Source organism: Brienomyrus brachyistius, chromosome 17 (genome assembly GCF_023856365.1).
Source record: "Brienomyrus brachyistius isolate T26 chromosome 17, BBRACH_0.4, whole genome shotgun sequence".
Taxonomy (NCBI): domain Eukaryota; kingdom Metazoa; phylum Chordata; class Actinopteri; order Osteoglossiformes; family Mormyridae; genus Brienomyrus; species Brienomyrus brachyistius.
In genome coordinates, this window is record NC_064549.1 from 21,080,124 (window position 1) to 21,096,346 (window position 16,223).

General features: G+C 45.5%; 1 protein-coding gene across 1 annotated transcript; it reads left to right on the plus strand.

Moving 5' to 3' along the window:
• Positions 1–4,196: 4,196 nt before the first annotated feature.
• Positions 4,197–13,143, plus strand: LOC125711329 (splicing factor U2AF 65 kDa subunit-like). Its single transcript, XM_048980131.1, has 10 exons — positions 4,197–4,328; positions 6,294–6,468; positions 6,816–6,919; positions 7,168–7,319; positions 7,670–7,786; positions 7,874–8,012; positions 9,245–9,324; positions 12,265–12,387; positions 12,479–12,565; positions 12,752–13,143. The coding sequence occupies exons 1-10, from the start codon at positions 4,280–4,282 to the stop codon at positions 13,127–13,129; spliced, it is 1,404 nt and encodes a 467-aa protein (XP_048836088.1). The 5' UTR covers positions 4,197–4,279; the 3' UTR covers positions 13,130–13,143.
• Positions 13,144–16,223: the final 3,080 nt, after the last annotated feature.

Consider the following 16,223-nt stretch of genomic DNA (forward strand, 5'->3'; position numbering starts at 1 on the left):
GTTGTTCTGTGTTCAGAGATTGGTTGGTTTTCAGCGTATATTTAGGGGAAAAAACCCAACACCCAACAGAACAAAAACAACACAGTAACACAGAGGTGTAGCTAAAAATTCTGGGCCCCTGACAGAAGGTCACCTTGCGCCCCTCTGTCGAATTTTACATACTGTGAAAGAGATTTGTTGAGCCATCTTCTAATCCAGTGCAATCCAGCTTTATTTGAAAAGCACTTTAAACAATCATATGGACCAAAGTGCTGCACAGAGGAATAAATAAAAACATTCACATACTTAAAAACGAAGTAAAATAAATTTAATAAAAACCAGAACACAAATTAAATGAGAGTAAAAGGCCATTAATAAAATAAAAACAAAAAATTACATTAATTAATAAAGAAAAGGCTAAGATTAAAATAAAATTTACTATTAAAGTCAACATCTCACAACATGCCAAAGGCCAAAGAGAAAGGATGAGTTTTAAGAAGAGATTTAAAAACGGACAGAGAAGAGGCCTCCCAAATGTGAAAAGGCAAGTCATTCCACATTTTAGGAGCTGCGACTGCAAAAGCTCGATCCCCTCTAAGCTCACGCTGAGTCTTAGGAACTGTCAGGAACAGCTGATCAGTTGACCTGAGAGAGCGGGTGGGGGTGTAAGGGTGAAGCAGCTCACAGAGGTCAGGTGGAGCAAGACCCTTGAGGGCTTTAAAAGCAAATAACAGAATTTTAAAATGAATCCTAAAATGTACGGGCAGCCAGTGGAGTGAGGCTAAAATGGGGGAGACATGCTCATATTTCCATGTGCGGCAGCATTTTGAACCTTCTGGAGGTGAACAATAGTGGAGCCTCTAACCCCAACATAGAGGGCGTTACAGTGGTCCAGACTAGTAGTGACAAAAGAGTGGATTACTGTCTCAAAGTGCTGCCTAGAAAGAATTGGCTTTATTTTGGCCAACTGCTTCAATTGTAAAAAGCTTGACTTGACAACTGACCTTATCTGAGTGTAAGAGCAAAGGAAAATGAATCCACTACTGTATGTTCTGTCCTGTACATTTTTATTACAGTTTTTCTCAATTGCTTTGGCTCAGTTCTCAAATGATTTTTTTATTTCCCAAAACATTAAGTTCAGATCTCTGAACAATTCGCATCTTTTTCACATCAGATTGGAATTTCTTATTGATTTGAGCAAATTGCAAATGTTTTGGCACATGTGTGCAAAGAGTACATACAACTGTCTGCAGTTTGGACAACAAATAATTGCAAATGGCTTGTTGATCAAAACTGATGACTCGATTCTCACTTACACTGTCAAACACTTCAGAACTTCTCAGACATTTTTTATTGTGTAAGCCATCACATTCAAAACGATCTATTCAATTATCATAATTAGTATTCATGAATGTATATTCTAAAATATATCTAACATTGACATTGTTTGTAATGTCTGCTACATTGGCACATGCCCTGTAATTGCAATCGCAATCTAATTGCAAAGTACCTCTAATATGACTCAACCATTTAACCATTTAACCAATCACTTTGGGAGTATATATATGTAGATTGCCCACAGCACAATCACTGCTGTAGAATGTTTTGAGAATGGAGGACGTTCACAACGCTGAACTGCAGCAACATGCTCGTGGAAGAGCAATTGGAAGGCGTGTAAGAATACGTGGTGGTGGTAGAGGAAGAAATAATCGAGGAAGAGGTGGAAATAGAAGAGTCAGAGTCTCTGATGAAATCAGAGCCACACTTGTGGATCATGTCATAAATCATGGTTTTACAATGGAAGAGGCTGGTCGAAGAGTACAGCCTAATGTAAACAGGTCCACAGTGTCATCAATTGTGCAAACCTTTCGTAGGGAAAACAGGTACATATGTATTTTTTTGTTTTACAGTATGTAAAGTATTTTTACAGTATAAACAACAATATTGTAAAGGTAAATGCAAGTCTATTTGTTCATTCTATAGAACTGCACGACAACCTCGCGCTGGTGGCAGAGCAGCAGTATTTAACCAACTGCAAGAACAAGAAATTTGCAACATGGTCATAGCCAACAATTCCATCAGGCTAAGAGAGATCCAAAGTGCAATCATAAATGACAATGAGGTCTTTGCAAATATTAATTCTGTCAGCATTTCCACCATAGTAGTTTTAGAAAGACATCAGATGACTATGAAACAGCTCTATAAGGTGCCATTTGAGAGGAACAGTGAAAGAGTCAAGGCATCGCGCTACCAGTATGTCCAGGTAAACCACTGGTGTGCACTTAGTGAGTTTTCCTGTATTTCTAAGATGCCTGTATTACTTTACTGTAAGTTTCAGAAACCCATAAGAAAATACGTTTACTGTTACATTTTTTCCTGTGTTCCTTCATAGAGAATCATGGAGTTAGAACTACATGAAACGACCCACATTCTTGTTTTTGTGGACGAGGCTGGGTTTAATCTGTCCAAAGGCCGGAGACGTGGTCGCAATCTCATTGGACAGCGAGCCACAATTGACACACCAGGCCAACGTGGGGCCAATATTACAATGTGTGCTGCCATTTCAGAGAACGGTGTGAGCACACATATTCCACACATTGGGCCCTATAATACCCAACTTCTCCTGGCCTTCCTAAATGCACTTTACAGAGACCTGATTCCAGAACAAGAAAGAGGTTTGGTTAGACCACATTTGCCTAATTATGTTGTTGTCTGGGATAATGTCAGCTTCCACCGAACCAACAGTGTTAGTGACTGGTTTGCTGCACATGAAAGGATAACAGTGGAATTCCTTCCACCATACTCTCCGTTCCTAAATCCAATAGAAGAGTTTTTTTCAGCATGGAGGTGGAAAGTGTATGATCATAGACCACAATATCTCAAAAATTTGACCGTATTTCTCTCTGACCATTTAAAACATTTAAATTATTTTTGTGATGCATCAGTATCAATAGCTACAACGTCATAACAGATATAGATATAATGCGGTTCATACTTTTGAAGTTGATGCGTATCTCCCGAAAAAAATCAACTCCAGAAGAGTCCGCGTCTGTAAATGCCTGAACTTCGGAATCGATCCTACCTTTGTTAGGCGCGGCATCTGTGTCTTGCAGCTGTTCCCTTGGATAAAGATGTTAATTGTCATGCTTACAGCATCTCGATCTCCGGCGTTTGTGAAGTTGGGATTGATGCTGTCCTGTGTTTTTTTTTTTCCTTCCACACTTAAGCTCTGCTTGTTACTGCCCCATAGCAGAGCGCAAGTGAAACGGACTACCGGAGATTTGCACTGTTTTTCTGTTAGTGTGTATAATCAAAATATGACTCAGTTTGGCCAGTTAGAAAAATATGATAATAGAAAAGTATTCTTTTCCTCTCACTTTTTTTTCTTGATTTAATTACCGACTTCACGTACTTACACTGTGTCCCGTTGCACGATGTAATATTGCGAAACTATGATTTTGTGGCAGTGTTTTGTAAAGGAATTTTCCGTTTAATCATCGTCTTAGTATAAAGCTATATGGTTGTTCTGGTATCAGTGGACGTACATTATGTATTTTTTCTTCTCTTGAGCACCATGGTCATGACATGAAGCTCAGTCATTGATTACTCGCAAATGTTAGTAGTCATCCGCTGTTTATCTTGAAGATGTAAAAGTAGTGCGCGTACATCTCCTCGTTAGTATAGTGGTGAGTATCCCCGCCTGTCACGCGGGAGACCGGGGTTCGATTCCCCGACGGGGAGAGTCTGCATCTTTTTGCCTCGGTCTCAAAAGGCACCAAGCTAGAACCGGCCCCGTGTTAGTGGAAACGGGGCTTGTGACTTGTACTCATGCATAATATTCTGCGGGTCGCTCAGCAGCGCAGCATATGAAACTAGACTCGGATTGTAAGTGTGTGGTTTTGATAATTGATGTATGGATGGATGGATCCTTAATAAGAGATATAAACAATAAGGTCCAGTCGCCAACTAATCATGTAAAATACGTCATAAACTCATGGTTGTTAAACCCAGAATAAAAATGAAGACGTATAACTAGGAAAGTCAACTTGCACATTTCAATTTTGGTTCGATATAATCACGTTGTCCTTAACCCTCCAGTGCAGGAGGGGACGGTAATGCGCATCGAATGTTTCCGAACCTGTGTGTGATACAACCGAGGAAGAGCCGATGACTTCGGGGGAGGAGGGGCAGGCGACTCGGAAGAAAAAGCAGCAGAACCCAATGCAGCCTGTAGCCCATTCAAAGGCCTACTGTTGGACCTCTGCTTATTTTGCAATACGTCTTTAGTACGGACTGAAAAATGTCCGATTTCGATGAGTTTGAGAAGCAGTTAAGCGAAAATCGGCAAGGTAAGTTTGGCTTTGAAGATCGGTGTATGCTCCCTGTTTTAGGGTAATAAAGTGGCCGGCGTGTCCTAGCGCCGAGGATGGTGCGGAGGGCACTTCTGCTGGTTCCGAAAAGAAAAGCGCGGCTGGGAAATCGGTGCCTTTTATCCGAGCGCTCGCCGATTCTGAAACCTGCCCGATTCTTCTTCTCCCAGCTGCCGCAGGATCCCCGAAAACTGACCGCTTTGGTAAATCAGTGACATTCTTTGCTTGGCATTGTTATAGAGATCGCTAGGCCTGCATCCATCAGTGCCCGGCGTACATAACATGGACATTTCAATGAAACGTTATTGGGGTGCACTCGATGTGAAAGCCTGCGGTTTTATTTATTTAATTATTTACCATTATACACTTGGATCATAAATTGCGACCCGCGTATTTTCATTCGCAGTAACACACTATGCATGGATGTTTGTTGCAAGCGTTATATTTTCAAGATCACGTTTAAAGTTTTATGCAAATAAAAACGACCGCGACCACTTGATTTAAAGTCCGCACTTAATAACAGTGTTAGTTACTTGGTTTTTAAATACTACGACGAGTTTTCTATATAATGATATGATTTTGTCTCTTTCCGATGCACAATAGCCTTTCCCTTGGGTCCGAAATGCTGGCCCTGTCATCCGTACAGAATAAGTCTTTCTCACACGATCGCCGTTTCTTCATGATGTATAGACTCTAAAAATCAGCCGCGTTCCCTGGAATCATAACAACTGCTTTTAGGTCGTTATTGCAAAGTCTTGCACCTGTATCTACCTTTACAGCGGATAGCAGTAACTAACAATGATGTACAGTTATATAACAATACACATATAACTTCATTAAAGTGCAGAGAATCCAGTAAACTGAATAAACTTAAGCCATACTAACGCAACTGAAATATACAACATGCGTTACAACGGAGTCGAAAGTAGGATTGATTTATGTACCTATCAAATGGCAATCTTGTCATATCAGCTCCTTATCACTAAATCACTAAAATGTCATTCGAAACGACCTGATTCGGCTAGACGAGCACTAAGTGCCGCCGTGTTTGATAAACTAGCAGTTCCAGTCATTCATATCTGCGCTCTGACTATGCCTGCGATTGCGGTAATTGGTTATTACCGATTTACGTAAGATGCATTGGCCGCTCCGTGTCTGTACTTTTGCAGCGGTGCATTACCGTAACGCTGTTATAACTGATGCATGAAGCTGATTCCTCGAGCAGCACCTGCGTTTAAATGCTTCACTGAAAACTGCACCTTCAGGGATTTATTTAAGCTTCTATATGAAGGACCTGCTGGGATAGAAAGGTGATATTTTATTGCTAGTTTAATAAAGTGCTGTCTGTCAGATTGAAACGATATTAATTACCCATCCATCGTCCAACCAGTTATCTTAGTCAGGCTCCCCTGGAGCCTATTCCAGGCAAATTCCCCATACAGAGAGCAGAGGCAAAATTCAGGCCTCCAGACTCGGAGGCGTGAGGCAACTGTACTCACCACTGTGCTCCTATATCATTAATTAGTCTGGTTATGTTTTTATTGTTTCACAACAGACTGACATTCAAGGGGATGTCCTTGTGCCCTTGAAATTATTAGCCATTGAGAGATGGGTGTGTTTGTTTCAGGAGGGTGTGATTGAATATGTGAATTGAATGGAGGTGCTTCATTCTGGTGAGGAAACTGGGGAGTTAGACCCCGTACCACATCTTGGTCTCCGTAAGTGACTTTTAAGGCATAGCGCTGGGTCAGTCAGCATCCAGCACCCCAGGGAAGTTGGTAATATGATTACTCTGTGACTCATGGGCTTCAAACCCACAACCATCCGGACACACATTCATAATCCCTCTGAGTTACACATCTTGGATTTATCGAAATGGATGGTAGGGGGGCAGTCATGTCGCTCCGCCCACCGTCTCACTGGTACCACGGTGTCGTCCCCCAGAGCGGGAGAAGGAGCGACACAAGAAGCGTAGCCGCAGCCGGTCTCTGAGCCGTGGCGAGAAGCACCGCCGCTGGAGCAAGGACTCCAGGGGGCGGAGTCACGAGAAGCGCAGCAGCAGCCGCGACCGCAAGGGTCGTGACCGACGGAGCAGCTCACGCGAGCACAAGAAGCACAGGTACCCCCCCTCACGGTCCCGGTTACAGGCACTGAAGCTGATATCTAGCATGGTTTGAGGCCTCTTAACAAGTTTCTTTCACAATCAACCAATTGGTTTCTTCGTGGTGGGAAGGGGGACTGTACCCATATTAAATTTTAACTGGCGTTTATAAGTAGCCCCCGCCATAGCGATGGGACCTCAAAGCCAGCCTAAAAAGTGGCGCATGGTCACACCCTCATGACCTTAAACTGCCTGCGATCCAAAGTTAAATGTAAACATTCTGCCATCTGTTTGTTTTTGCCAGATTCTGAGTGTTTACACTGTATTGTTTGGGGAAAACAACCTTCTGTTTTGTGTTTGGGCAGCTACTCTCCTCGGAGAAGCCGTAAGAAAAGGACATACAAGTACTGGGATGTTCCCCCTCCGGGATTCGAGCACATCACCCCCATGCAGTACAAGGCAATGCAAGGTTTGGATGCGACGCTTCCATGTGTGCTAGTTCAGTATTGCAAGGTTATGGTATATTGGTTGCAATGAAAGCATTTATTCTGGAGTGCCCTCCTCCCCCCTGCTGGTCAAAGAGGGAATAACACTTGGGATGATTTCAGACAGTGTGAAGAGAGCTTAAACCTAGGGGTTAGAAGCAAATGAAGGCGACGATCCGGATGTTCTGGCCGTCCCTGGTTGGGGTCTTGAAGCCCTTTCTCCTCCCCACAGCTGCAGGGCAGATCCCCACGATAGCTTTACTGGCAACATCCACCACCAGCGGCGTGGCAGTGACGCCCACCCAGGTGCCGATGGTCGGCAGCCAGATGACCCGGCAGGCCAGGCGGCTTTATGTCGGCAACATCCCCTTCGGCCTGACGGAGGTGAGTCCAGGCAAAGTCCCGCGTTGCCTTCTGTCATGCATACTGGTGTCATGTGTAGCTCAGTGAGTTAGGACACTGAGCCGGTCACAAGAAGGTTGTTGGTTCAAATCCCTTGGGCAGCAGAGTGATTTCACCATTGGGCCCCCGAGCGCAGCCCTTAAGCACTATTTGCTCTAGGAACTGTCTGGTCCTGCTTCTTCAATGAAATGTATGTTGCTTTGGATGAAAGTGTCCGCAAAATAAATAGATAAATGTACTAGACTTGTCAGTCATTTTTTTTCTCGTTTGCCTGTTTTGATGTCTTCAGACGTCTGCCTGTCTTCATTCAGTGTGTCTGCCTGTCTTTTTAGGAGGCCATGGCGGATTTCTTCAATACCCAGATGCGATTGGCTGGCTTATGTCAAGGTCCCACCAATCCCGTCCTCGCTGTTCAGATAAACCAGGACAAGAACTTTGCCTTCCTTGAAGTAAGAGTCTTTCCTGCCTAATGGCTGCTGTGTCCAGGCGGAGACCGCAGCCTTCCCTGATTAACGACGTTCTTCGTTCTGCCCTAGTTTCGGTCCGTGGATGAGACCACGCAGGCAATGGCCTTCGACGGCATCATTTTCCAGGGTCAGTCGTTAAAAATCAGGCGGCCCCACGACTATCGCCCCCTGCCTGGCATCTCAGAGCAGCCCGCCTTCCACGTACCAGGTCCGTTTTGCTTGTCGCCGTCATAACCTTAATCTTTATTTACCTTTGAAGAGCCGATCGGCAAGGCCAGTTTTTTGTACTCGTTACGGACTGACTGTCCTTCGCAAGCTGCGGATGTCTTGTCATATAAAGAGGGAGACTTTCACTTTTATTTACTTAATGTTGTAAATATTTAGCAGACAGTTTTATCCAAAGTGAAGAATGTTTTTTTTTTTTTTTTTTTTTGAGAAATCAGGGTCAGCCTGTCCCTAGAGCAAACTCGCCGGCCCAGTGGTGTGATCACCAGTGATGTGAACCAGTGATCTTCTGATGATAACGCTGGCATCCTAACCAGCTGAGCCACACACACACACACACAGCTCAGTCACTCACTTCTTACTGTTAACATAGGGGTGTTGTGTGGCTCTGTGATGTTTGCCCATGAAAAGAAGGTTGCTGGTTCAAATACCAGGGTTGGCAGAGTGATTTCACCACTGGGCCCTTGAGCAAGGACCCTAACCCCCAAATTGTTCTAGGGTTGCTGGCTCCTATTCTAGTTAAAAATTCTGGACACACCTACTGAAAATGACTTGTTTTTCAGCAAGATAATGACCCAAAGCCCACCTTGAAGGTTATGCAAGTAGCTTATTACCTTGTGAACTAGGAAAGAGATGGTCCCCACAGCCCCCCAACCTAAACTCTATAGAGCTGGTTTGGGATCAGTTGGATGAGAGTAAGAGTAAGGTAGCCAGCTTGCGCGCAGAACTTGTGGAAACTCGAGGACTGTTGGAGAAACGGTCCAGGTGGGTACATATGTTAGCTGGTTGAGTCCGCAATGCTGTCATCGAAGCCAATGGCTCCTATTTTGAAGAGACAAAAATTTTGTCTTTGCAGTACTTCATATGCATAACTTCCATGCCCAAAGGCCTTTTACTATAAGGTGAATAACAGCTAAAATAGAGACAAATGCATTAAGAGCAGGTGTGTCCATACTTTTGACTGGTGCTGCATGTGTCAGCATCTCCCATGGAGAGCAAGATGGGAGAGACAAAAAACAGTCGTCAAACTGCCCCAGTATTTAGGTATTTTTTTGCTGGAGTTACATTTATCTGATATTATATAGGAGATAACGACGTCATACTGATTTGAAGTTGGCTTATTTCACTCGCGCCGTTTGCTCGTGGTCATTATCCGGCATGTTGACGGTTTGCTGTGATCGGCCGGCTTTGGGCGCCGTGCCGCTCTGTCTGCAGGGGTCGTCTCCACCGTGGTTCCAGACTCGCCACACAAGCTCTTTGTCGGAGGCCTGCCCAACTATCTCAGTGACGATCAGGTACCCCGCCCTCAGTCTCTGTCGCCGGGGAGCCGACCCACAACCCTCCTGTGTTTCTGTCCCACTGCTGCACGTGGAACTCAAGCAGGCATGCACACACACGCACACGCACGCACGCACGCACGCGCACGCACATACATACATAAAATAAACACTCGTCTCTGTGTAACTGATTAGTAGGAAAAGAAAGCCTGTCAAAGTTACCTCACCGCTTAAAATTCATTACAAGATACTGGGGGGTCAAATGTCAGCATCATGTTTAAAGCTAGCTGCTGAAAATAGCCGCACATTTGAGGTTTTTTTTTTTTTTTTAAAGATATTCATGGGATTTATTAAACATTTATTAGACATGTAGGTAATGAGTTGACAGTTACATTACGCTCATTGTTTATCCAGCTGTAAATTATGAAGATATTGAGACCCCGCTAATGTAAAAGGTACGTTTCCCAAAACCTCATGTTATCGACTTGCATAGTTGGAACCATTCAGTTGTTATCTAATGTTGTTAGCAAATAACCTTATTAGCAACAAAGGCTTTGGGAAACGTGCCTTACAGCTGGCGGCTTGCCAAACCAGTCACGTAGCCAGTCCCTGTGCTGCCTGTTGCTGGGTACCCTGGAATATTTGTATATCGGGTTAATTGCTGAGTGTTAGTCGGATGAATCAGCCGCGTCGTTTTGCTGCATGAAAATTTAAAATCGAGTCATCTGCGCGTCACCTAACTGACGAATACCTCCACATTGCCGTACACCTGTGTTTGCCCAATCCCAGTCCTCGGGGAACCGCCGACTGTCCACATTTTCGCTCCCTCCTAGCTCCCAGCCAATCAGGAACACCGAATACCTGGTACAGGTGTGCTGAGAGGAAGCAAAAACGTGGACTGACCGGGGGGGTACCCCCGAGGACTGGGCTGGGAAACACTACCATAGACTGTGCTTGAAATGTGGGGGAGATCGACCAAGTCCCCAAACGCTTCAGTATTCGCAGACGTGCCGTGTCTCACGTCCATGTCCGCACACTGAGAACGATGACTTCACATCCCGTTAACAGCGATGGGGAGCTGCGGAAGAATCGTTCCCTACATTGCTGTGTCGCTCGAAAGGCAGAAAATACTTCGGACCTTTTTCCCGGTGAACGATTATCAGCTTCACTGGAGTTTTCACATCGTGCCCCATGCCCTATTCTGTTATGACGTCAGTGATGGATAATATTACCATAACAACATGCACAGATGAGGTCGTCTTACTCTGAAAGTGTTGAAAGGGTCACATTTTAGACATTTTCTACTTCTCATTAGCATCTTTTATGATTTTTTTTTTTTCTTCCTATATCGCCACCCCACTGAAATCGGCCCATTATAGACATAATCCATACAGGCATTTAATAGTTTACCTATTTATTTTGCAAAAGTTAATCGCAAAACGTTTTGCGTCCACCCCTGCATTGTAACATTTTGAGCTCCGGTGTCCCACTCACTTTAGCCTAAACTGTTAAAAATGGCAAGACTCAGCCCACAAGATAGTGATCGCGGTTTCAGTGAAAGGTAAGTGAGAAGTGCAGTCAGTTTGTTTTTCTTTGATTTTTTTCCTCCTTTTCGGATTGTCATCGTAATCTTTCTTATCCAGTGTGAGTCACATGTAATCCAAGTCAAGAGGAAGGCTGTACCAAAGCAGCACTGGGGGGAGAGAGTTTGAATCCAGCAGAACTGTTAATGTATTTCACGTCAAAGCCAGTAAATGTGCCATAGACAGGTGAAATGGAAACCGCTGCTTGTATCCTGGTGTTTACATTTTTTTTGCAGTCCCTGCTACCGCTTTGATACTTACAGCTCTTTCATTTTTGTTCCCCACTTTGTCCCCAGCTAGGGGCCTGTAAGATCGTTAAGTCTTCGCTCATAATTTGTTCAGTAGTACTGACCTACTGCTGCCATGCCAACATGTAACACAAGGCAAGTAAGACATTCCGTCCCTCGCACGGATATCCTCCCTGTCGACGGCCTGCCCCTGTGGGGGGGCTCTGTCCTGGAGTGCTCTTAAGCATATGGGGTCCTTTTTTTGGGGGTTGAAGGCTGGGGAGAGACTTATTATGCTGATCACAGGGTATAAATTTGATTTTTTTTTTTTTTTGCCCCTAAGAGAAGGTAGGAGGTAGCGCCCTCTTGTGGCTGCCAGTGTCCCAGGTGACTCCTTTCTGAAGTCAGTGGTTAATGCGGCTTTACAGTAGATTCCTGTAGAATAAGTGAGGAATGATGTTAGCAGAGCTATTTCGTCCTGTTTGGCTTCAAGCCGTGGCCCCTTTAGCAGGACCCTGTGGCGGCTCTTAGCTTTACCTGTGAGTTTATCTCCTGTAGGCTTTGTCCCTCTAATTAACTGCACCAATGTGGTTCTTGGTTTTAAGAACAGGAAGTCAGTGATTCGGCTGGGTTTGTGTTCTGCCGAGTCGCCCCCCCCCCCTCCACATTGTATACATGGAACACTTAACATATAATTAGCTGTTTTTATTTAGTTTTTTTTTTATATACCATCTAGCTTAATTATTGTGGCCCTTAAAATCAGATGCAACTCGGTCCATATTTCAAAATTCGTAGTTGGAATTATCAGAGAACTTGATTAGGAATTCAGTTGTGTTGTATATGCTGTAGGATGGGGGGGGGGAATCTGTGTTATCATTCATTGACAAGAATCAAAATAGTTACTTTTGTACGCTCCCAGTAAGTAAGTCATGCAGAAAGGGCACAGGGGGCTTTGAGCTCTAGTGTTGCACCGTAATGTCGAGCCACTTGTCATAAAGCCATTTTCCTGATGTCTTCACTGTTTCCTCATGTCGTTTTGCAAAGTTTAACATGCTGCTTCTCCCACAGTTAAGATTAGCATTTCTAGCGAGGCGCCGTGCCTGGACTGTCGGGCTAATCGCCCCCCCGCGTCTCCTCCTCTTGCCCAGGTGAAGGAACTCTTGACGTCGTTCGGACCTCTTAAGGCCTTCAACCTTGTGAAGGACAGTGCCACGTCACTGTCTAAGGGTTATGCTTTCTGTGAATACGTGGACATCAGTGCCACTGACCAGGTGCGTGAGGTGGGGCAGCAGCTGGAAGGTCTGGGGTGACTCGGGGCTTCCGGATGGAATTGCTGACGCTTGTGTGGGATGCATCCCGCAGGCCGTGGCTGGACTCAATGGCATGCAGCTCGGAGACAAGAAGCTCATCGTCCAGCGGGCAAGCGTGGGGGCTAAGAATGCCAACGCTGTGAGTATTTGCCCTCGGCTGCCGCCTTTCTGATGTCCTAAACCCAACTTGGTTCCTGGGTGCCTCCCAGGAAGCTTAATGCCCCTATTTCTTGGGTTTATTTGGGTCCATGTAAATTTCTCGCTGTTACTCGAGACGATTGGACGATCAGGGGGTATCTGACACTCTTGTCGCCCCCCGGGACAGACGGCCATCATCGAGACGCCGGTGACGCTGCAGGTTCCAGGGCTGCAGCGGCTGCAGAGCTCCGGCATGCCCACGGAGGTGCTGTGCCTCCTCAACATGGTCATGCCCGAGGAGCTGGTGGACGACGAGGACTACGAGGAGATCCTGGAGGACATCCGGGAGGAGTGTTGCAAGTACGGCAACGTGCGCTCCATCGAGATTCCGCGGCCCGTCGATGGCGTGGAGGTGCCTGGCTGTGGCAAGGTGGGACCCGTACTCTCCTGTACCAGTGGCAAAAAGAAGACCTCTGTAGGCACTAAACACAGGCTCATGGGAGCATTTCTTGCACAAAAGTGTTTTGAAAACGGAATAATTTTTTGTGTAAGAAAAACAATCTGATTGGTTCAGATAGACGACGGACAATCTGATTGGCTCAGATAGACGACGGACAATCTGATTGGCTCAGATAGACGACGGACAATCTGATTGGCTCAGATAGACGACGGACAATCTGATTGGCTCAGATAGACGACGGACAATCTGATTGGCTCAGATAGACGACGGACAATCTGATTGGCTCAGATAGACGACGGACAATCTGATTGGCTCAGATAGACGACGGACAATCTGATTGGCTCAGATAGACGACGGACAATCTGATTGGCTCAGATAGACGACGGACAATCTGATTGGCTCAGATAGACGACGGACAATCTGATTGGCTCAGATAGACGACGGACAATCTGATTGGCTCAGATAGACGACGGACAATCTGATTGGCTCAGATAGACGACGGACAATCTGATTGGCTCAGATAGACGACGGACAATCTGATTGGCTCAGATAGACGACGGACAATCTGATTGGCTCAGATAGACGACGGACAATCTGATTGGCTCAGATAGACGACGGACAATCTGATTGGCTCAGATAGACGACGGACAATCTGATTGGCTCAGATAGACGACGGACAATCTGATTGGCTCAGATAGACGACGGACAATCTGATTGGCTCAGATAGACGACGGACAATCTGATTGGCTCAGATAGACGACGGACAATCTGATTGGCTCAGATAGACGACGGACAATCTGATTGGCTCAGATAGACGACGGACAATCTGATTGGCTCAGATAGACGACGGACAATCTGATTGGCTCAGATAGACGACGGACAATCTGATTGGCTCAGATAGACGACGGACAATCTGATTGGCTCAGATAGACGACGGACAATCTGATTGGCTCAGATAGACGACGGACAATCTGATTGGCTCAGATAGACGACGGACAATCTGATTGGCTCAGATAGACGACGGACAATCTGATTGGCTCAGATAGACGACGGACAATCTGATTGGCTCAGATAGACGACGGACAATCTGATTGGCTCAGATAGACGACGGACAATCTGATTGGCTCAGATAGACGACGGACAATCTGATTGGCTCAGATAGACGACGGACAATCTGATTGGCTCAGATAGACGACGGACAATCTGATTGGCTCAGATAGACGACGGACAATCTGATTGGCTCAGATAGACGACGGACAATCTGATTGGCTCAGATAGACGACGGACAATCTGATTGGCTCAGATAGACGACGGACAATCTGATTGGCTCAGATAGACGACGGACAATCTGATTGGCTCAGATAGACGACGGACAATCTGATTGGCTCAGATAGACGACGGACAATCTGATTGGCTCAGATAGACGACGGACAATCTGATTGGCTCAGATAGACGACGGACAATCTGATTGGCTCAGATAGACGACGGACAATCTGATTGGCTCAGATAGACGACGGACAATCTGATTGGCTCAGATAGACGACGGACAATCTGATTGGCTCAGATAGACGACGGACAATCTGATTGGCTCAGATAGACGACGGACAATCTGATTGGCTCAGATAGACGACGGACAATCTGATTGGCTCAGATAGACGACGGACAATCTGATTGGCTCAGATAGACGACGGACAATCTGATTGGCTCAGATAGACGACGGACAATCTGATTGGCTCAGATAGACGACGGACAATCTGATTGGCTCAGATAGACGACGGACAATCTGATTGGCTCAGATAGACGACGGACAATCTGATTGGCTCAGATAGACGACGGACAATCTGATTGGCTCAGATAGACGACGGACAATCTGATTGGGTCAGATAGACGACGGACAATCTGATTGGCTCAGATAGACGACGGACAATCTGATTGGCTCAGATAGACGACGGACAATCTGATTGGCTCAGATAGACGACGGACAATCTGATTGGCTCAGATAGACGACGGACAATCTGATTGGCTCAGATAGACGACGGACAATCTGATTGGCTCAGATAGACGACGGACAATCTGATTGGCTCAGATAGACGACGGACAATCTGATTGGCTCAGATAGACGACGGACAATCTGATTGGTTCAGATAGACGACGGACAATCTGATTGGTTCAGATAGACGACGGACAATCTGATTGGTTCAGATAGACGACGGACAATCTGATTGGTTCAGATAGACGACGGACAATCTGATTGGTTCAGATAGACGACGGACAATCTGATTGGTTCAGATAGACGACGGACAATCTGATTGGTTCAGATAGACGACGGACAATCTGATTGGTTCAGATAGACGACGGACAATCTGATTGGTTCAGATAGACGACGGACAATCTGATTGGTTCAGATAGACGACGGACAATCTGATTGGTTCAGATAGACGACGGACAATCTGATTGGTTCAGATAGACGACGGACAATCTGATTGGTTCAGATAGACGACGGACAATCTGATTGGTTCAGATAGACGACGGACAATCTGACTGGTTCAGATAGACGACGGACAATCTGACTGGTTCAGATAGACGACGGACAATCTGACTGGTTCAGATAGACGACGGACAATCTGACTGGTTCAGATAGACGACGGACAATCTGACTGGTTCAGATAGACGACGGACAATCTGATTGGTTCAGATAGACGACGGACAATCTGACTGGTTCAGATAGACGACGGACAATCTGACTGGTTCAGATAGACGACGGACAATCTGACTGGTTCAGATAGACGACGGACAATCTGATTGGTTCAGATAGACGACGGACAATCTGATTGGTTCAGATAGACGACGGACAATCTGATTGGTTCAGATAGACGACGGACAACCTGGGTGACATGCCTTGCCTGCTCACCCAGTTTTAGTGCACCTTAGTTATCCATACTGACCATCTAGTCTCGATACACCCATAAATATATATACTGAACAAAAATATAAACGCAACACTCTTGTTTCTGCTCCCATTTTTCATGGCACATTCCAGGGTGGCCTTTTATTGTGGGCAGTATAAGGTACACCTGTGCACTACCCATGATGTCAGATCAGCATCTTGATGTGGCACACCTGTGAGGTGGGATGGATTATCTCAGCAAAGCAGAAGTGCTCACTATCACACATTTAGACTGATTTGTGAGAAATGTTT

Coding starts and splice junctions, on each gene's coding strand:
- LOC125711329 (XM_048980131.1), top strand. CDS start 4,280: ATGTCCGATTTCGATGAGTTTGAGAAGCAGTTAAGCGAAAATCGGCAA. Junction 9,325..12,264: donor ACTATCTCAGTGACGATCAG/GTACCCCGCCCT, acceptor CCTCTTGCCCAG/GTGAAGGAACTCTTGACGTC. Junction 12,388..12,478: donor ACATCAGTGCCACTGACCAG/GTGCGTGAGGTG, acceptor TGCATCCCGCAG/GCCGTGGCTGGACTCAATGG.